This window comes from Synchiropus splendidus, chromosome 16 (assembly GCF_027744825.2).
Source record: "Synchiropus splendidus isolate RoL2022-P1 chromosome 16, RoL_Sspl_1.0, whole genome shotgun sequence".
NCBI classification, from domain to species: domain Eukaryota; kingdom Metazoa; phylum Chordata; class Actinopteri; order Syngnathiformes; family Callionymidae; genus Synchiropus; species Synchiropus splendidus.
Genome location: NC_071349.1, coordinates 14,660,854 through 14,680,523, shown reverse-complemented (window position 1 = coordinate 14,680,523; position 19,670 = coordinate 14,660,854). Strand labels below are relative to the sequence as shown.

At 45.0% G+C, this 19,670-nt stretch overlaps 3 protein-coding genes and 1 non-coding gene across 5 annotated transcripts; 2 read left to right on the top strand and 2 right to left on the bottom strand.

Annotated features, from left to right (window-relative positions):
• The first annotated feature begins 253 nt into the window (after positions 1-253).
• On the top strand, positions 254-4,268 carry tmem39b (transmembrane protein 39B). Its single transcript, XM_053845366.1, has 9 exons — positions 254-536; positions 1,768-1,956; positions 2,204-2,423; positions 2,499-2,582; positions 2,666-2,820; positions 2,977-3,310; positions 3,469-3,656; positions 3,739-3,859; positions 3,930-4,268. Exons 2-9 carry the CDS (start codon positions 1,826-1,828, stop codon positions 4,158-4,160), a joined length of 1,464 nt encoding a protein of 487 aa, XP_053701341.1. The 5' UTR covers positions 254-536; positions 1,768-1,825; the 3' UTR covers positions 4,161-4,268.
• Positions 4,269-4,741: 473 nt separating this feature from the next.
• Positions 4,742-4,813, bottom strand: trnap-ugg (transfer RNA proline (anticodon UGG)). The gene has a single exon. It is a non-coding gene; the product is annotated as a tRNA-Pro (tRNA).
• Positions 4,814-5,035: 222 nt separating this feature from the next.
• On the top strand, positions 5,036-7,874 carry ccdc28b (coiled-coil domain containing 28B). 2 transcript variants are annotated; one of them, XM_053845394.1, is made up of 6 exons: positions 5,036-5,203; positions 5,906-6,195; positions 6,258-6,427; positions 6,495-6,649; positions 6,931-6,953; positions 7,044-7,874. In XM_053845394.1, exons 2-6 carry the CDS (start codon positions 5,960-5,962, stop codon positions 7,096-7,098), a joined length of 639 nt encoding a protein of 212 aa, XP_053701369.1. In that variant the 5' UTR covers positions 5,036-5,203; positions 5,906-5,959; the 3' UTR covers positions 7,099-7,874. The 2 variants fall into 2 exon arrangements, with proteins under 2 accessions (XP_053701369.1, XP_053701368.1); XM_053845393.1 differs by having other exon boundaries at positions 5,906-6,199; positions 6,238-6,427.
• A 779-nt stretch (positions 7,875-8,653) lies between these two features.
• On the bottom strand, positions 8,654-19,237 carry LOC128747314 (TOG array regulator of axonemal microtubules protein 1). The gene is made up of 23 exons (XM_053845124.1): positions 19,024-19,237; positions 16,945-18,108; positions 16,028-16,088; positions 15,717-15,845; positions 15,311-15,562; positions 15,018-15,244; positions 14,719-14,954; positions 14,540-14,634; positions 14,345-14,479; positions 14,221-14,280; positions 13,962-14,113; positions 13,724-13,883; positions 13,424-13,642; positions 12,585-12,708; positions 12,157-12,262; positions 11,281-11,516; positions 11,056-11,214; positions 10,849-10,975; positions 10,682-10,788; positions 10,138-10,321; positions 9,847-10,066; positions 9,699-9,785; positions 8,654-9,553 (listed from the first exon to the last, which is right to left on the bottom strand). Exons 2-23 carry the CDS (start codon positions 17,971-17,973, stop codon positions 9,300-9,302), a joined length of 4,359 nt encoding a protein of 1,452 aa, XP_053701099.1. The 5' UTR covers positions 17,974-18,108; positions 19,024-19,237; the 3' UTR covers positions 8,654-9,299.
• Positions 19,238-19,670: the final 433 nt, after the last annotated feature.

Sequence of the window (19,670 nt, the reverse complement as noted above, 5' to 3'; positions counted from 1 at the left end):
GTATTGCTTTGTCCCAGCACTCCAGGGTCATAGGCAGAAAGCCAAAAATGGTGTGAACGGACCAACGTTGGCTTTGACCATGACAGAAAGAATTCAGATAAGAACAGTTGATGTTCCAAATGTGCACTTTGGTCAGTGTAAAAGAGGTATTTTGTAATATCCAGGGGGTTCATTTTAGTCTTGAACCCATGAATCAAAAGCATTTTATAGAAAAGTTTTGAGAATAACAAACTGCGTAACAACTATTTGAAGAAGGTAACAGGGAAAGGTGGTTATCCTCGTGACAGGAAAGGGCCTCCTGCCCAAATATCAGCGGAAGGGCCCTTTAAACGTCTCTCCTCCCACAGGTCGCTCACTGATCCGCGCCCCGTATCTGTCTGTCTATCATCCACAAGCTAGCTCTACGTCAACAATGAATGTCCTCGCTGCTCGTAATTCAAAACTCGACGGCGTTCCCACTCACATCCTGAAGATCTACTGCTGCTAAAGGGATGCAGTCGAGCAGGGTCTAAGCAGCAGCGAGACCTCCGACTCCGGTGAGACTCCACTTTTGTCCGCTTTTGACTGGCAGCTAAATGCTAGCGCTAGCCTAGGCCTCGATCTTTGTATCTAATCGAGCGTGGTCTTGGCGCACAGATAGAGAGTCCGCATTGTGAGCGCCCACGCTGCCGTGGTCAGCGTCCTCGTGGTCCCACTGGAGGGTGTTTATCAGTGGATCTTTTCACCGGACACGAGCTTTAACGGATGGAATGATGGAACTAGTTCGCCTGTTTGTTGAGGCAGCTTCCGCAAAACACCGCACTATATTTAGAAGATGCTCTGCAGCCTGTGTGACACAGTTGCAGAAATAATGCAAAAGCCAACGATTCATTCATAAACCTGTCACATTTAAACTCATCTATTAAGTCATTTATAAATCAAGAGCCAAAGATTGTTTGTTTACATCAGTATGACGTTGTGCCTGTTGCTCAATGAATCCAGAGGTCTATAACCTCTTGATATAAGCCCTTTGTTTATCGTGTAATACAAGTTTCTCTATACATGTCATCAAGTTTGGTTAAATGGCGAGAACAAAGATTAATCGTTAAATAGTCTTCACCAGTTGACGCTTTAAATGGCGTTGCGAAGACAAACAGCAAACATGTAGATACAAATAGAAACGCAATTGCTGAACTGGTTATTTGTCAGCTAGTGAATGTAGAACTTTTCAGTGTTGGGTGGCTGTCATCTGCAAGTGAAGTCTGGATATCTGCTCTGTCATTTGTCTGGTCAATGGATCTTAGCTCATACCTTTTGTTTTGGTCCAAAACACACATTTATGTCTTTTATAAATGAGGGGTACTGATGATCCTGATATTTGTGTGTTACATTGTAATAAGGCATGAGTGTAATTATGTGATACTAGATGTTTAATGATAAGTATTTAACATGGCTACAACACTGTGTTCACTAGCTGATAGTTGTGAGACACTATGTGCCACCAGCTACGGATATTCTGCCAAGCAAAGTCTATGTTGGCCTTCATAATAAAGGAAATCTAATTGAATGTGTCGGTGTTACGCTTTTTCGCCTCAAAATATTCCACATTCAAAAGACAACAACAACCCAGGGCAATTGTGGAAGACCTAAATTAAATGAGCCTCAGACTTGCCTTGTCCTGTTTTCATCATTTAACTGCCATTGTTCGGCGGTACTTTGCAGCACCATGCATGTTGTGTTCTAAATAAAAGCTGAAGACTCAAGTGACCATCTTCTTTCAAACATCAGGTGCTAGAAACAGGAGTTAAATCTCAAACTACGTGGTGGCAGCGGGGGATTGCTTGTCATGGCTGGTGGACGAAGAGGGACGAACCGCACCACCTACTGCAGACCACCTCTGAGCAGTGAACCGGGCTCAGTCACCAATGGCAACCACTCGACCAGCTCCCCCGTCACTGGGGTGCGATCTCGAACAAGGTTGGTGTCGTGCTTCCTCTCTTTCATCCTCCCAGTAGGGAGTGGGGGTGGGTGACGAATTCTCCCATGGGGGCATGTGGAAAAACGTCACTGATGTTGGGGTTCTGTTATGGAACTGAAATAGATTTGAGATACATTTGCTGTGTGATTTTTAGTTGGTAATACTACAGAAAAATAATAATTATAGCAACCGAAACAGATTTGTGAGAGAAATGCTCACTGCAAGTAATGCTTGTTCGGTTTACAGAAATGGTACAGGAGGGTGCATGTCCAGTCCTCCTCTGGCCACTCAAACGGTGGTCCCTCTGAAGCACTGCAAGATCCCGGAGTTGTCCGTGGACTGTAACTTGCTCTTCGAGCTCCATCTCTTCCTCTGCCACCTCATCGCCCTCTTTGTCCACTATGTCAACATCTACAAGACGGTCTGGTGGTACCCTCCGTCCCACCCTCCCTCACACACATCACTGGTGAGTCTGATACATACAGCTTTGAATTTTTTAAAAATCCTTCAGTGTGTGATCCAAACTTGCTTCTCCTCACAGAACTTTCACCTGATCGATTACAACATGCTGGTGTTTACAATCATCATCCTGGCCAGGAGGTTAATAGGAGCGATTGTAAAAGAGGTGAGAGGCTTTTCTCCTGTGGCTGGTTTCATTCGTCTTCTTTAGTTCAAATGATGTGACATTGAAATGTCCTTTTCTTGAAGGCATCACAGAGTGGGAAACTCTCCTTCCCCCATTCCATCCTGTTGGTAATGGTCCGCTTCGCCGTGTTGACCCTGACTGGCTGGAGTCTGTGTCGCTGCCTCATTTACCTCTTCAGAACATACTCGGTTCTGAGCCTGCTCTTCCTGTGCTACCCGTGAGTACCGATCCCAGTGGTGTTGGGATGTTTTGCAAGGATACAACGCACAAAACACCACGGTCTGCTTCACAATGTGTGCTCAGTCGCAGAACTCTGTTCTGCAGTCTAAAATTCAGTCAAGCGGGGTAATCTTCCAACATCCTGCTCCTGCAGATTTGGGATGTATATCCCATTCTTCCGGTTGAGCTGTGACTTCCGGCGAGCGTGTCCCCTCTCTCCCATCGCCAGCATCGGCTCCAAGGACCTGGGCAGCGTGAGCCGAGGCCGGGACTATCTGACAGTGCTGAAGGAAACGTGGAAGCAGCACACCAGTCAACTGTATGGCGTCCAGGCCATGCCCACACATGCCTGCTGCCTTTCCCCCGACCTCATCCGCAAAGAAGTGGAGTACCTGAAGATGGACTTCAACTGGAGGATGAAGGAGGTGCTGGTCAGCTCCATGCTCAGTGCCTACTATATTGCCTTCGTGCCCGTCTGGTTTGTGAAGGTAATGTGTTGCTCTATCTTCTATATCTTATCTGTTTATAAGTTTGACCTATTTCGTCATGACATATTGATCATTGAAAACCTATTATAGATGCACTCCTTTAAAGCATGATGCACTAGAGATGAGCATCATCACCTCTAAAAAAACTTCCTCTGCAGAGCACTCAGTACGTGGACAAACGCTGGTCCTGTGAGCTCTTCATCCTGGTGTCAGTGAGCACGTCCGTCATCCTCATGAGACACCTATTACCACCTCGCTACTGCGATCTGCTCCACAAGGCTGCAGCTCATCTGGGCTGCTGGCAGAAGGTGGACCCGTCGCTCTGCTCCAATGTGCTTCAGCACCCGTACGTATCAGTCCGCGCCCCCCTCCTCACACCGCCTTCTCTGGTTCCAGAATAGCGGCAGTTTGTTTCATTTTTTCACCAGATGGACAGAGGAGTACATGTGGCCGCAGGGAGTTCTGGTCAAACACAACAAGAATGTTTATAAAGCAATGGGTCACTACAACGTGGCCATACCATCAGATGTGTCCCACTATCGCTTTTATGTAAGTGTTGATGAAGTATGAGCGTCATAAAACACTGTTTCTGACCACATCTTTTTTTTCCTCTTTGCAGTTTTTCTTTAACAAGCCTTTACGAATATTAAACATCCTCATCATTCTAGAGGGCGCCATGATATTTTACCAGCTTTACTCGCTGATATGTTCCGAAAAGTGGCACCAGACGATATCGCTGGCGCTGATCCTCTTCAGCAACTACTACTCATTCTTCAAGCTGCTCAGAGACAGAATCGTGCTGGGGAAGGCGTACTCCTACAACAGCTCGGCGGACCAGAAAGTCAGCTAGACTGGGTCACAACCAGGCTGTCGTGGAACAAGACAAACATGCTCAAGAGCTCTGTATTTTTTCTACAAAACCACAATTCATGTCATGTTTTTGTTCTGATCTGCCATATTGAAATAAATATTTTTGTATTGTTTAAATGTCTGATTTGTCTTGAATAGTTCATTTAGCTGTATCATCGATGGAGCTTTGTATTCCCAGCAAACAATTCTAAGCCATGCTAGTATGACAATATTTACAATAATGGAGAACAAGGGAGAATAAATCCAACTTGGCTAATATTTGATCATGCAAAACACGTGTACATTTCAAACAAATTTACTAATTTCTTTAGCAAACTTCCTTTTTCCTGAGTTTGTAAATGTGTTTTCAGAGTTCAGTCAGAGTAAATAGATGAAATACATATAACTAAAATGTATTAGCAGAAGAAAATGTATTTCTGTAAAAACAATATACCAAAACTTATAAGATGGATTAGATATTCACACAGCTCTAAACCAGTAACATAATTTGTTAAAAAAGAAAAAAACCAAACTAGCAAGTTTGAGCGTCATTTCTTTCCGTAAGAAAGGAAAAAAGGTTGAGGGCTCGTCCGGGATTTGAACCCGGGACCTCTCGCACCCAAAGCGAGAATCATACCCCTAGACCAACGAGCCACATGCCGACACTCTCATCCACTTCGAATATAACGTTTAAGCTTACAACCTAGATGGCGACGATAAATATAACACATACTGTATCGGGTCTCTCGAGAAGCCGAAAGTATGTTCATTGTCATTAATGAGATCTTATGGAATGCAATAAACACCTTGCAGACAACACTCAGGGGAAACTCAGCGCAAACTTGTGCACTGTCCCTTTAAGAGGATAGCGCTGTGCGCATCTCCGTCGCGCTTTATCCCCGTTGTTATCAGGACGCTGGGTGTTTCGTGGAATATAAACCTCAATTTCTATCCCCACGATTTATTCTACAGTACTATACCTATCGCAAAACATCCAGTGTATGGAGATGTTCGGGCTCCGACCGCTGAGCCATATTTGAGTCGGTAAGTAGCAGATCGGTTAGCCAGGTTTTTGTCTTATTTACTGCAGCTACTCTGCTTACGGATCTCGTTTCACCGACCGCGCGGTGTAACATCGACAGTAAACGACACCTCACAGCCGGGTTTGTGTCCTGGCATGGAAAAAGAGGCCATCTTTGGACGAAGCAGGTCACACAAGTGTCGACTGTAATGGGATAATGCTCATCACATTAGAGCGCTGGTGCTCGAGTTCACGCTACATCGTCCGTCTAAAGAGAGGCTCGTTCATTTTCACCTGGCACCTCTTTGGCTGGTGTCTGCAGAGGCATGAACGGATCAGACACTTCTTGTGCATCGAACTTTCCATTTAAATTGTATTATTACTTATTTGATGACCAAACACAACATCATATCTATCAGCTCACGTTTGTACACACACATACACAAGCTATAAGGAGTCAAGTCAATAAGGAGTGACACTAAACAAACAACCCTCAGCCGTTGTACACACTTGAGTACACGCAGTAGTACAGACACCGACCTCTGACAGCTCATACACAATAGTAGAACCTACATGAACCTAAACAAAACACTTTACAGTCACACCTGTGTGCATGCTCACTACATACACTCAAGACAAACCAGTAGAACACAACAGGTTGTTTACACTGTCAAAGTAGGATATCACAGTTTTAAAAACCCGCCCTGATCCTGCCTCTGCTCCAGGGTTGGTCCTGCTCAGCCACCACCTTTAGAACGTCACTGGATCGTGATTGCACAATGGAGGACAAACGTAAGAAGCGCAGCCCCAAGGTCTCGCTCCCACAGCCGCCTCCTCCGCCCATCAACCCCCGGAAGTTGCCTGCTCTCCCCGCCAGTAAGAGTGCCACCTTCTCGCTTGGCCTGCCGCAGCCCCCGTCTCCCAAGAACAGAGGGAAGTATAAGCGGTCCATTGGTGCTCCAGGACAACCCAAAGAAGTGTTCGCCACTGTTGTTGCGCCACCAAAGATCACCAGGTTTGTGTGAGGGGACAAAAAAGTGAACTAAAAAGTGAGAAGAGTCACTCTCTATGTTTCAGGCCTCACAAAGAGAAGCCAAAGGCCCCTCAGCCGGCAGGACCCAGTAAGGTGGTCCAGTCGTCCCCCCTGCAGCACTCTTTCCTCACAGACGTGTCTGATGTGAGAGAGATGGAAGGGGGGCTCCTCAACCTCCTCAATGACTTCCACTCGGGCAAACTGCAGGCATTCGGTGAGACAAAAAGGCACCGGGGGATTCTGCCTCAGATGGACGGACCAATCGGATTGTGTTTGTCCAGGTAAAGTTTGCTCCTTTGAGCAGCTGGAGCACGTGAGGGAGATGCAAGAGAAGCTGGCCAGACTTCACTTCAGCCTGGACAGTCATGTGGAGGAGCTTTCTGAGGACCAGAGGAAGTGTGCTTCTGACCATAACCTGGAGCACCTGCTTTGCAACGTGAGCGTCCATCCATTACACAGTACACAAATGTCAGTTTAGTCAAGAGGAAGTAGGTGTGTTGACTGTAAAAGCTAGGATTAATGGGGCAAGTCATTGTCCATAAGTGTGTGAGGAAGAAGGTAGATCTTGCCTGAAATGTTCATGCGACGCTGATCTTTTTATTCCTGCTGTGACAGCTGGAGTCACACATCCATCTCACACTCACACAGCGAGATGGGCGTCGCCCCAGTGCTTTCTATTTTTAAAATCCTTAAATGTGTTTATTTTCTATTCCACAGCTGGAGGAGCTCAGCACATCCATGTATCCTATACCACTCATGCTGCTGGATTTCAACCCTAATTTCCAATTGTTACCTTGTGTCACTTGAACCCTTAACCTGCGTCCATCCAGACAAAAGCTCCACCTGGCTGAGAATCAGGATCTGCCCAAGACATCTGGCCCCTGATGAAGCACGGCGACGTGGAGACCTGCACACTCCTTGTGGTTGCCATAGCGATGATCCTCCTGCCTTAACTGGAACCAAGACGCAAATGTCAGAACGGGTTAAAGCAGCTCAGTCCTAATTCTGAGCGCAAGGTGTCCCTTATATTCAGATAAATACACATGGAAGGTAGAGCACAGCACCTGGACTTGCTTTTGCATCTTAGTTGTTATTTATTCTTGTGGCTTTATGTTATACCAAAGCCTGTGAGCATTGCTGTTTCCTAAAGGTTACACAACTGTGGCAATTTGACAGAATCCAGAAGCTAGATACTGTAATATAATAACATATTTTGGCCAGCGTTAAATCAAAGCACAATGCCGCCCACTGTGCTTTTGTTTGCTAAAATAAAAAAGGCTCAAGTTGAAGCCATCTGACTGAATCTGTTCCCTTCATTTTCAAGCTGGCAGCTACGATCGCAGAGAAAACTGCTTTTATACTTCGCACCTGGCTCTTTAGACCAAACATTTCTATCTAATCTCAAAGCCTGCTTTTCAAAAGGAATGCCGATTTTGTAAAACCCATGCTGTTTGCTACCTCGTTTTCAAGGACTGTGCCCAGAGTGCTTCTCTGCTAATGTGCTACAATGAAGCTTTTTAAACAGACTGCATGTAGAGAAGCCATTATGCTAAACAAATTCCAGTGTCTGTGTTGTTTAACCATGCGAAATGTTCAATTCTACATGATGAGAAAATGCCATGGCATGTACACTCGAATAAAAAGTTCCGTATGAAGTAAAAGCTTCCTGTTTTCTAGTAACTTCATCATGAGTTACAGACGTTTACTACTGTAATGGAGGTCGGTCATCTGCGGGAGAGTCCGAGTAGAGCCTTTGACTGTGGCAATAACTTAGATTCCCGCACTGTCGACCACAGATAAAGGACAAAACAAATTGTATTACGAGTCAATAGACTATATAATTTAAGTGTAATGTGCAATTCACATAGCGTTGTTTAACATAGCCAACATTTAGCCGTTAGCTTCAGCAGTTTAGCATATTCACTCTGCGGTCATTTAAAGAACTTGTGATTATTGTCATAGCAAAACGACTATTATTTAAAAAAAAAGAAATGAACCATGACGATTTTTCAAAAAGTGGGTTTTACCTGAGTTTAAAAACCGTCACCGTATAAAGCTGGATACTAAGCTTATCGACGTACCTTGTGTCGTCAACAGTAGTTTTTACTATTGTGGCTATACTGTTATTTTCAGCAAAATTACATATAAAATCATTATTGTGTCAAGTTTTCTATCATCATTTAATTCAGTTTTTATATTGTAATGTTTTGACTTGTTTATATTTTTAAACAATTTCAATTAAACAATTTCTGAATTAAACATTTAAGTTTAGCAAGTAAAAAGGCTTTATATCACATATATTTTGGATCAAAATTTAAATTATAATAAACATTCGGATGGGCTCATTGTTCATCAAGCAACTTACCTACTGTTTGTAGATTTATTAGTTTCAGCATTTGGTGATCCTTCAACAGACACACAAGTAGAGAAATAAACACTTTATTTTATATATTTACATCAATATATCTTTGCTCTTGTTCATAGACAAGACCTATATAATTTAAAAATCAAAGAGTTAAAAGGCTACGTGAAGACTGGCACCATAATGCAACACAATGACAATCCGGGCATATACACATTATTCATATGCCTCCTGTTTTGATATTACACCATGCAAAGAAATTTAAAAAAATCCACCATAGATAAAAGAAAACTGTGTCATCACAAAGCAAACGTTTACATACGAAGCAAATACTGTGCAAATACACACTGCAGCTGTACAAACAATCATCTGTACCTTGTTGATCTCGAGTCACAATTCTTAAAAACTGCACAAAACATTTGAAAAATATCACGTCACATTTGACAAAACAAAATATAAACTTTTGTTAGCTCTGTGTCTCTCTTAATTTTGTGCATTTCACATTACATTCCGCAAAAAGTGTCTCGATTAGTCTACAGTACATGTTTGGGTCATGATGAAGTCAAAGTGCAAAGAGAGCAAGTGTGTGTACCAGAGAAATATCACTGAGACAAGAATAAAAAGCTCCTAATCTTTAAGGACTTGATGATTTGAAAAGTGCAGGCACGATAAGAAATGTGGAACATCTCCGTCTTCAAGTATAAAGTCAGCGTCCGACATGTTTTCAGGAGAAGTTCCTCAGAAGGTCGTTCAAGCTCTTGTGGACGTTTAAGGGCTGCGAGGCGGCGCACTCGGCCAAGCCGGGCCCCATCTGGGCGTAGAGGGCTTGGCACAGGTTGGTGACGGCGGCACGGATGGTGCCCCCGCGGCTGTGGATGTTGCCGCTGTGCGAGGAGGAACCCAGGAGGTACCAGAGAAGAGGAAGAACTTTCTGCTCCACCATCTGCGGCTTGTTCGGGTAGAGCTTGGGTACCAACTCTGGATGGAGAAAATGATTGATAATCATGAAATATTTTCAATAACATTAAACTAAAGTCTCCATTTTTAATTTGGATTTAAAGAAGTGAAAATATAATTTTTTTTTTATGATGATTGAAGCAGGGCCTCTATAATTTTGCTTTACCTGCCACCTTTTCGATGAGATCCACTTTAGCTTTTCCACCTGAGAACCGAGCTTTGGTGCAGAATGGCTGGAGAAGGAAGATGTTGTCTGAAGACAGAACCACGTGTCAAAGCCAGAAGACAAAAGTGACAGATGTTTGCAAATCTACCGATGTTCGAGATAAGTGCATTGATGGCTCCAACAGCAGCAGAGTAGATGGCGTTGTTTTTGGAGTTGAGGTGATTGTCGACGATGGCCGGGACCAGCAAGTTGACCACTTGAGACAGGTTGTCCTTCATCAGGATGATGATCTTTGGAAGCGACTCCAGGGCACAAAGGTTGACTTTGCTGTTGGACTCTTGCAGTCTCCCTTTGAAGGCGTCAAAGACCTGCAAGAGACAAGGGAGTTTTGAGCACAATATTCACGACAATTCAATAGAATCCATTCCCTCAGACGTACAGGGAAGATACTGTTGATGACCATGTTGGGGTTGTGTTTGCAGTCGGCCACCAGCTGATCGATGCCCTTGATCCGCTCCCTGAAGTCTTTAGAGCTCAGCAGACCGGAGATCTGACTGATGTATTCAGTCTTGTCTGCAATGCTCCTGGCCTGTGTCCTGTTGGTGTAGTTGCTGTGAGACTCCCTGTAGGTCACATGAGACACTTGAATATTCAAAACAGTCTGCGGATTCCAACTGAATCTGGACACATCATGACATCACGTATTGGTTGGTATCACAAAAATTATTATCACCGTTCTTCTTCTCACATAAACTTAAATAAATGCCCGATCGGATACAGTACTAAAATACAATTTGGCTGACCCTTTTTTCACAAGAATGAAAATGGGCTCCAGCACCAAAAAATAGCGACTAGACGGTTAACTGTGCACTTGCCTGATACCGATTTAAATATAAATAAAATAATAATAAATAAAAAATAAAACTAAAATGAAACAACATTTTTTTGAACTCAGACACAAGTATCAATGAAGCCACACCCACCGGTTCACTGGTTCTCTCGTGAGCGACGATGCCCTCACTGTTCCGCTCCCTGGAAGTGACCGTCTGCCTCTTGCAGACTGCGTGTTCTGAGGCATCTCAGTAAGACCCTAAAATAAATGATGATTAGAAAAGTCAAGATCGTGAAAATGAGACTTGCCTGTGAACACCTTTGTTTGGAGAGTGAAGACGGTGTCTCGGACAGTTGGCAGCTCTTTGGCAGGTATGTATTTTTCCAGGATCTTGTCAAAGTCAGGGTGGTAGGACAAGAAGAGGAGCATCCGACGGCCGTAGTACCTGTGTGACATATTCACTGAGTGATCTCAAACGCAATGGTCCAATAATAAACCTCGACTGAGACTGTTTTGGGTACAGACCTGGGCTCCTGTGACGAGTCCTGGGCCAGCTTAGTGACTGCAGGCAGGATCTTGTCAGACAGATCCTTGCCTCCAGAAAGAAGACGAGCAGCTCCGACTTTCTGCACCAGAGTGTCCAGATGTTGGGCGGTGCACCTCCTCACCACGGTGTTGAGATGCCTGATGACAGAACGCAAAATAAGACTCTGACCTGACACCGCACAAGAAGGTAAACCGAGTACCAACCCGAGTCCCCCGAAGATCAGCGCATTAATGCAGCGCGTGTGGGTGCAGTGTTCCACCATGCAATCCAATGCCGCGTCCACATCCTGGCGGATGAAGGTGTTGCTCTCGCCCGTTTTCTGCAGCAAAGCTTTCACAGTTCCTTCCAGCTCCTGGTCCATCGTCTTCTGCAGGTGCTTGTAAAAATCACCCAGAGTGCACACAGCCACCCGGGACACGCCTGAGCGCAGGTTCTTCACCTGACAGATGAATCGGATCAGAACTAAGAGGACTGAATACAAACCAAATATATTACCAAGGCAGAAAAAAATGTTGAGTTTTTCACTGTTTACACAGCTGGAATTTTCCACTTCATAACATGGCAGCAAAACTGAATACGCAACCTTCACTCTTGGACTTATTATTATTATTCATTTTCATGTGTTTTAAGCAGAGCAGCCGGGTGGTCTCACTCTCACTGAAGGCCATGACATGGTCTTGAGTGAGCGTCAAACAGCACTCGTTTTCCAACCCATTTTCTAATAAACACTCCAAAGCTCGAGCAACTAGGCAACCCGCTCTCTGTTTATCTCACTCCCACTCAGTCGGTGGAGTTCAGCCGATTTTATTGAATTGCACAGACCGTTCTGGAGTAATTGTACTGAGAATTTGACATAAATCTACTGCTGCCATGATGACAGATTCACACAAAGCTCTGCTTTAACAACACCAATTGTGTTGCTAATAAGGGGGTTAAGACAGGTTTTATTTTGGCAACTTTTTTTAAAGTCATAAATGACATGGGGTTTTAAGGCATCTTGGATCACTCATGTCCAACCTACTGCTGAGGATTTTGTTCCATTTCGTTAATATAAGAGATGAGACAGGAAGGAAGGCTACCTCTTGAATTAATGCCAAACAGACGTCATGAAGTCTCCCATGGAGAGTGTCTGAGTGAAACTGGGCCAGAGAGCGCAGCAACGTCAGACCTTCAATCTTCTTCTCCCTTCAAGACATAAGAAATGAAAACAGGAATTAAAGAATCTCTCTCAGTTTGACAGCTACAGTAAAGCTTGGTGAAAACAGATTATATAAATGGGTTAAATTGCCATTATGTGTCATACTACTGTAGACACCACTTCTTTAACTATAATGAATTTTGAGTATATATTATTAAACAATTATGTGGTGTGTGAGTTGAATTTTAATTTGGAGTGAAACACGGGAATACAAATATATTGTTGCAAACCAGTGCTGAATCTGAACCTCCAGTTTACCACTAGTTACAGTCGTGTAATGGAATTCATAACGGGACACGAGTCTCTCACCAGTCGTCAGAGTTCAGCAGGTCCAAGCTCTGTGTGAGGACCTGGTCAGGTTTGGAAACTGGACCCAGCTCAGCAGGATCCGACAGGTTCTTCTTCAGGCTGGTCGTCGCAGCAGAAAACTCATCTGCACAGAAAATGACAACCCGGTTTGAGGTCGCATCGTGTGTGGGTGGCGAGGCATTAACAGAGACAAAACAGATAAAGGCTCAAAGCAGCTAATGGACCAACGCAAACAAAAATAATCGCCGTGATCGCATGACTTCTGTTGTGTAACAACCTACCAGTGAACAAAGCTGATGCAGATTAGTCATTTTCCATTGAACATAATTGTTCTCTGCCAACAGGTTTTATACCAAGCTTCCATAGAAGCCAGCAATAGCTAATACCCAAGTGGTTAAAACCTGAAATAACCAACAACCGCAGACTGGAGGCAGTAAATGACTGTTTGTTTTGGGGCAGGAGGGATTGTATCTATGGCTACTTGTTTTTTTCACGTTTTCTTTGTGAAGAAAATGGGTCTCATGGTCGATTCAATTCTCCACTGTAGGAACTGGTGCCAGGGGAAAGCCACACCACCATGGGAAGAACATACAAACAACACACAGAAAGGATGCGGCTCAAAACCTGTGAGGTTGCAGAGGCTGCAGCGCTAACCTCCTCACCACCGTGTTGCCACTGATTTCATTAATTGAGTACCTATATCAGGTACTCATGAAACACCTTAATGCTCCGTGTTGTGTTGACACTTTGATCATGACATTTCAAAGAGGTTTTTATAACCTCTGACAAAGAAAAACAACACTAAAACCATCACATTATGCTTCAGCCAATCTACTGACCTGAGCTCTGCGACATTGCAGGCTGGCTCCTGTTTAGACTGGGAGGCCTCCGAACACGGGCTCTGTTTTGTGGGTTCGGAGGAAGAGTCGGGGGACTAGGCTGGTGTGGGGGTGTGAAGCACTTGGTCGTGCTTTGGGATTCAAGTGGACTGACTGGACTGGCGGAGCTCAGGGGAGACATGGGGGAAGGTTCTTTTCTGCTGCCGTTCAGATGCAGGTCTGTTTGAGAACAAAGTGTCTAACACACTAGACACAAGAGGAACAGGGACTTGATGTTTATGTTGGACAAACAAGTCTGACCTTTGATGATGAACATCCTCTCATCGTCAGTCGGAGAGTCTGACAGCATCTGTCTCACTCGGTGACGGATCTTCTCTCGCGTCTGATCGGTTTGAGCCACCCTTTCATCCGGCTGCTCCAGATGCTGCCTCTTCTCCCGACTCACCCTCCTGCCTCGCTCCTGCACACACGAGCGCAAAAGCTCCGCTGGAACCCCAAGACTCTTGCATGACCAACGACAGCAGGAGGTGCGAGTCACCTTTCCCTCATCTAAACGTGGCATGTCATCGCTGTCTCGGAGGCTGATGGCTGGATCGTTGACCCCAGTGAGGTGTTTGGACACTGGATCCGCCCGCTCATGTGACAGGGCCAGACCTGTAGGACTGGAAGACAGGGCGACACCAAACATGCCTGGGGGACAGATAACAAGTTTAAGACACTTGATCAAATACACTGCTTTAGACAGAGGTGTTTGTTAACCTAAATATTAACTCCAAAAGATACCAAAATGAGCTGACCTCTTCCGACCACTCCTTCAGGCATGTCGGAGGCTGGCGAGTTCCGGCTGCTTTGAGATCCTTAAAGTAAAGCAACACAAAGAATCAGCACAAATAAATATGAATTCAGTCCACCTCATCTCACCTTTAAGAGTTCTGAAAGGTTCGACTAAGGCAGGTTTGACAGGAGGGGGTGATGGTGCATCTTTCGTCATCCCGTTTGCGACCCACTGTCCAACAATGCCAACCTCAGGGGAGAGCTGGTTCCTTTGAGTCAATCCTGCAGAGGGAATAGTTGATTACATGCAAAGCATTGATAGAAGCAGTGTGAAGAACCAACCAGGAAGGCTACTGAAGTCCACGGACACACAGGACCTCAGTTTGGCAGAAGGCACTCTCGCAACAGGAGGCTTCGCTCCTGAGGAGCTTCTGGAGCTGCGGACAAACACGACAGGTGAGAGGATGCTTCACTCTGGGTAATGGAGCTGCTCTAGTTCCACCTATCACTGAAGCAGGTACCTGGTTCTCATGCCGTTGGTGCTGGAGTTCACCACCGAGCTCAGACTGGAGAGGCCACTCTCACTGGCAGAGTTGGTGAGTGTCCTGGACGCGTGCAGAGGAGACTCCACACTCAAATCCAGCCTCACAGCTGAGTCAGGGCTGTCTGGATCCAACTCCAGGTCCGAACTGCTGAGGCTGGCTTTGGCCCGCTTCTTCGCAGCGCTGCTGTGCAGCGAGCGCAGGGAGTTCATCATCTTGAAGGAGGAAAACAAGATCAATTTTCTATTCAGTGCGAGGTGTTTGAATGAGGTGCTTGCCTCCTGCAAGTCTAAACTATCCTCCTCTTCACACTCCAGGCGAAGGTCACTGACTTGCTGCTTTCCCTCAGGACTTCCTGAGGAATTATGGGTCGAGGTCGGCTCTGAAGAAGGCAATCCGGGTGAGATGGACATGTGGGTTCTACTGCTATTTAGAGCGCGTCGTAGAGATGGGCTTGTGAGAGATGCGTGGATAGTTCTGGGAGAGCCTTTGCTAGAAACATCCCCTGGAACAGACAGAGGAAGGTGTTACAGACAGAGGCGGCATTGAGTTAAGTACTTCCAGCACAAACCACGGGGGGCGTCTCTCCAAGGGCTGGGGTCTCGCTGGTTTGGACTGGCCTCTCTCTTGTTGGGCCACGTGTTGGACATAGAGAGCGAAGAGTCGGCGAAGCGGCGAGAGAGTGTCGGGGTGAAGGCTCCTCCAGGCAGGGCCGCCAAAGGGTATGAAGGCAAAAGGAAAGAGCTGGACGTTGTAGAGTTGGATGGAAGAGAAAAGGTCCGCTCAACGCTCGGGTTCCTCGACAGCAGGCGAGCCTTGGTAGCTGCGGCGACATTCACAGACACAAGAACAGCCATGTAGTCTGACTGAAGATGACACTGCAGGGGCAGCTCAACTGTATCTGGTCTTTTTCCAGCAGTTATAAGAACACAATCCTATATTTCTTCTCTCATAAGTAAATGATTACCACTCCTTACTATTATCAGAGTCTGTGAAGCTGATGGTGTTCAGGACATCAGCGTCCAAATTAAGGCTCCCACTTCTTCTCAGGCGAGCTGGCGACTCCTTTCTTCGAAAAGACTGGGGCTTCTGTGGCTCAGTGCAACCTAGAAGGGACAGCCAGTTCGGTTATGACATCACATTGTATATAGTGTAAGTGTACCAGCCCTCATTTATACTCTTGATATATGCACCAGTTTTCCTTTATAGCTCAACAGTAGTTTTCTGTGAATTTCCATTGTCAACAATTCACTTGAGCTGATGAAGAAAAGAAGCCTCCGCCACTTACTGAAACTCGGTATATAGACCTCTGGACTCTGAGAAAGCGGACGGACATCTTCACAGGCCACCTTAAAAGAAGAGTTCATTTTTACAACATTGCCTTCTTAAAATGCATGAGTACAACTCCTTGTAATTCCATCCACAGTCCTAAACAAAAGGATCATTGGGCAGCTACGGCTGGCCTCTGTGAGTGCAAACAACCTTGGATCTGAGTGAGTCTTTCAACCATATAACCAATCATCATAATGGGCAGACTTTAAATCACATCTCTGCCCGTCTCTTTTTCGATGACACTTGAAATGATTGCAATCAAGACAAGAGCAGCGCAGCCGTCGTGTTTACAGACGAGGCATTAGGATGATACCAGGTGTGCGCTAACACCAATGTTTGGAGCACGGAGTGCTAATGGGTTGCTTGGAAACAAGACTCTTCGATGGAGAAGCCAAGGTAAATATCAATTCCTGAGAATAAGCCCTGGTAGCGAAACACTCCGGAGATGTCATGGACTAAATTCAGAGCGTAGCTGATTGCTTAAACAGAGAATAAATTGGAGATTATTATGATGCAATGTGGAGGCAGAGATAAATCGGCTTCCTGGAATTCTTCCTCTCTCTCCACTGCCAGCTATGCCATGCAGTGTAGGACTATATTTAGGTCCCTACATGCAACCCCCGAACCTGTCTGCTTCTTTCACTGTGAGTCATCTTGTTCACCCTGCAAGGCGAGAGAAGAATAGTGGGGGGTGGAGGGGAGAAACCTAAAGATTGTAAACACATTCATGGATTAATTCTGAACTTGACTGACTTGACTTCATCTGTTAATTCTCTCTTGGGACTAGGGGTTTAAGATGACAGAAGAAGGTGAGCTATGATTAATGGCCGACAACAGAAGACACTGAAACGTACAGTAACAAGGAAGACCCACCTGTTCCGAGCACCTTCCGTTGGGGTTACTTGTTTGCCAGTGATTTTCAGATGAGAAGCTCGGTGTGTCCCACGGGAGCTTCTTCTTCCCCTTTGCTGCACTGACGATCCTTCTTTTCGACGGAAGGTCATCACTGGACAAACCTAGTCGGCCGTAACCATGCAATGAGTCATAGTCCGGCTCAGTTCTACAACTTCTTGCACTGCTGACCCTCCCACCGTTCATCACCCAGTCCAGATCGGGTCCCGGGCTGCACTGAGGGGAGCCCCGCTGCCCCGGTTTGGGCACCACCAGCCCATATACGACTATCCCATCTGAATTAAGTCTAGGGAGGATGTGTCTCGCTCGTCTTGCTTGCACAGCAGACATGAGTCCTTCAGCGTCCTCGTTCAGTTCCACCATATCCACGGCTTTCATTAGAGGCTGTTTTTTCCCGGTCTCAAGGCAATGATCGAAGACAGCGAAGAGCTCCAGAGCCGCGTGACGGACCTTCCTTTTACCATCTGCCAGTAATGGCGCGACTTCAAAACAAAGCTTCAGGATGTCAAAATCACTCCTCGGGTGAGTGAGCATGGATGCGATGATGATATTGAGAACATCTTCCCGCACCCTCGAGCTTTTGTGCTTCAAGCTGCCCAAGATCAGATCTAATACTTGCTGGCGAGGAACAGACTTCATTACTTGCCTGAACACAGACATGTATTCAATCCTCATGATGGCGTGAGCGCCACCAAGAGTCTTCAGGGCCACAGATATTATATGTTTGATGTACCTTTCCACACTTGTGTCCAGCTTCTGAACAAGCAGGTTTAGAACCTGCAACGCCCCATACAACACTTTAAAGTTGATGTCATCCAGAAGATGCGGAAGGAAATGTATCAACTCCTCGATACTGCTTGGCGCGACAGACTTCATATCCACATCAGAGAGGATCCGTTTCAACTCCTCCACCCCATTTATTCGATTCTGGTAGCTTCTTTGGTCCAGGAGTCGCTCGTGTAACTCCTGAGAGATCAATCCAAGAATCATAATTGACTTTCCAGGAATCAGGGAGGTCAAAGTTGAGAATATGAAAAGTCAAATTCAATCCGTGGGAAGAAGAAATGGTCTCCTTTTCTTCTGTTTGCTTTCATCCTGAAGGCCTGATGTTGAGGAACAACCCTCCTACACGGTGAGAGGAAACAACACTTTTAAACGCAGACAATCATCTACATATCAGGATGAATTATAAACAAAATGATGAGCAGAAACAGGGCAAGAGGCTTGAAGTACTTTATGATTGTTGCCATGTCTGTCATGCAAATTAAATTGTGCATTCAAGACTCCAAAATTATGACTGCAATCTAATGATGATGTCTGTATTCGGTTATGTATTTGTTGAAGCTGATAATACATATATATTAAAAAAGAAAATAGAGAAAAAGAGATTTAAATAGTCCATACTTTTACCAATATCAAAGATTTGCACATATTTTACATTTATTTTCTAATAAAATTTCCCATCAAATATTATATTAATATTATGTGTTTTATTTAATAATCGTATTTCGCCATCATATTAAGGACCCCACATACTCATATCGTTCACCCAAATAAACATCGCTTTCCGTTATCCTTTCGCAAAATAATCAGACAAAAGCATGAGCAATTTAGCGCTAAATTTAGGTCATTGCCTCGAAAATACCTCGCTTTTTGGGGGGAATAACAAACCATTTCTGGAAAATAAGAGTCCACTGGATTGCGCAAATGTAAACAGTGGAGTGAGGCACACGCACGCGTGAAAGACCACCGTGTTCCCACCGTAAACGTTCAACCACTTGTGGCTTCCATTTAGAGATAAAGATCAGGGGGTTTTACCTGCTAATGTAACGCGGTGTTAAGTGTCGCCCGGCAGTAAATAATCATCTTTAACGGGGTTTAGATTCCAGAACTACACAGCTCAGTCGGGGTTGTTAGCAACGTTGAAGCTTCGCGGTTGTTCATAGCAACGCGATAAAGCGAATGCTTGGCCGTGTAGTTGATCTGAGTTGTTGTAGATCGCTGACAGGACTGGAAACTTGTAAAAAAAAGAAAACAGACCTGGTGTGGAATTGGTCTTTCTCCCTCGTCGACACTCGTCTGCTGCCCAAACTGTTGGTTCGTGTCGAGCCGCTATTCTCCGGGTGCCTCTCTGTTGTGTGTCTGCGCGCGAGCGTGTAGATTTCGGGGAGCTGGAGAGGTTGTATCAGGGAGTAGCGGCCACACACTCGGAGCGAGAAACCAAAATGGCGAATACATGAAGCAAACTGTGCGCTTCCATGGTGACGCGAGTGAGAGCTCCTGGAGGCGGCACCATCATCATCGTCAAGAGAGGAAGAGTTAGAGGGGCGGAGGGCAATGTTTACGTTTTTCTGTTACATTAAGATTGATATAAAGAAAATGTGAAGTATGGTTATATATTTGAAAGACATGGATCTTTATTTTGCTTACACTGATAAAAATAATTAAATGATTTGAAAAACATAATTTACAAATATTTGTATCTAGTTTCATTCTCCTGGTGAGATCGAGGACACTGTCTTGTATTAGTATGAGCATCAGTATTAGGATAAAGTTTTGTACAGGAGGGTTAGTGAAGACCAGGGAATATTATCATTATTTATAAATTATTTAATGGTTCATTCGTAGTAAGCAGGTTGCACCAGAAGACTATAACGCTGAAAAGCAGACACTTTATGTTAAAGAAA

Bases quoted from the DNA above. Each gene is read 5' to 3' on its own strand.
- tmem39b (XM_053845366.1), top strand. From the start codon at position 1,826: ATGGCTGGTGGACGAAGAGGGACGAACCGCACCACCTACTGCAGACCA. The intron at 2,424-2,498 runs GTGAGTCTGATA...TTCTCCTCACAG, and splicing joins CTCCCTCACACACATCACTG to AACTTTCACCTGATCGATTA. The intron at 2,583-2,665 runs GTGAGAGGCTTT...CTTTTCTTGAAG, and splicing joins TAGGAGCGATTGTAAAAGAG to GCATCACAGAGTGGGAAACT.
- ccdc28b (XM_053845393.1), top strand. From the start codon at position 5,960: ATGGAGGACAAACGTAAGAAGCGCAGCCCCAAGGTCTCGCTCCCACAG. The intron at 6,200-6,237 runs GTGTGAGGGGAC...AAAAGTGAGAAG, and splicing joins CACCAAAGATCACCAGGTTT to AGTCACTCTCTATGTTTCAG. The intron at 6,650-6,930 runs GTGAGCGTCCAT...TCTATTCCACAG, and splicing joins TGGAGCACCTGCTTTGCAAC to CTGGAGGAGCTCAGCACATC.
- LOC128747314 (XM_053845124.1), bottom strand. From the start codon at position 17,973: ATGATTCTTGGATTGATCTCTCAGGAGTTACACGAGCGACTCCTGGAC. The intron at 14,480-14,539 runs GTTGGTTCTTCA...TTCCCTCTGCAG, and splicing joins GGACTTCAGTAGCCTTCCTG to GATTGACTCAAAGGAACCAG. The intron at 14,281-14,344 runs GTGAGATGAGGT...CTTTACTTTAAG, and splicing joins ACCTTTCAGAACTCTTAAAG to GATCTCAAAGCAGCCGGAAC.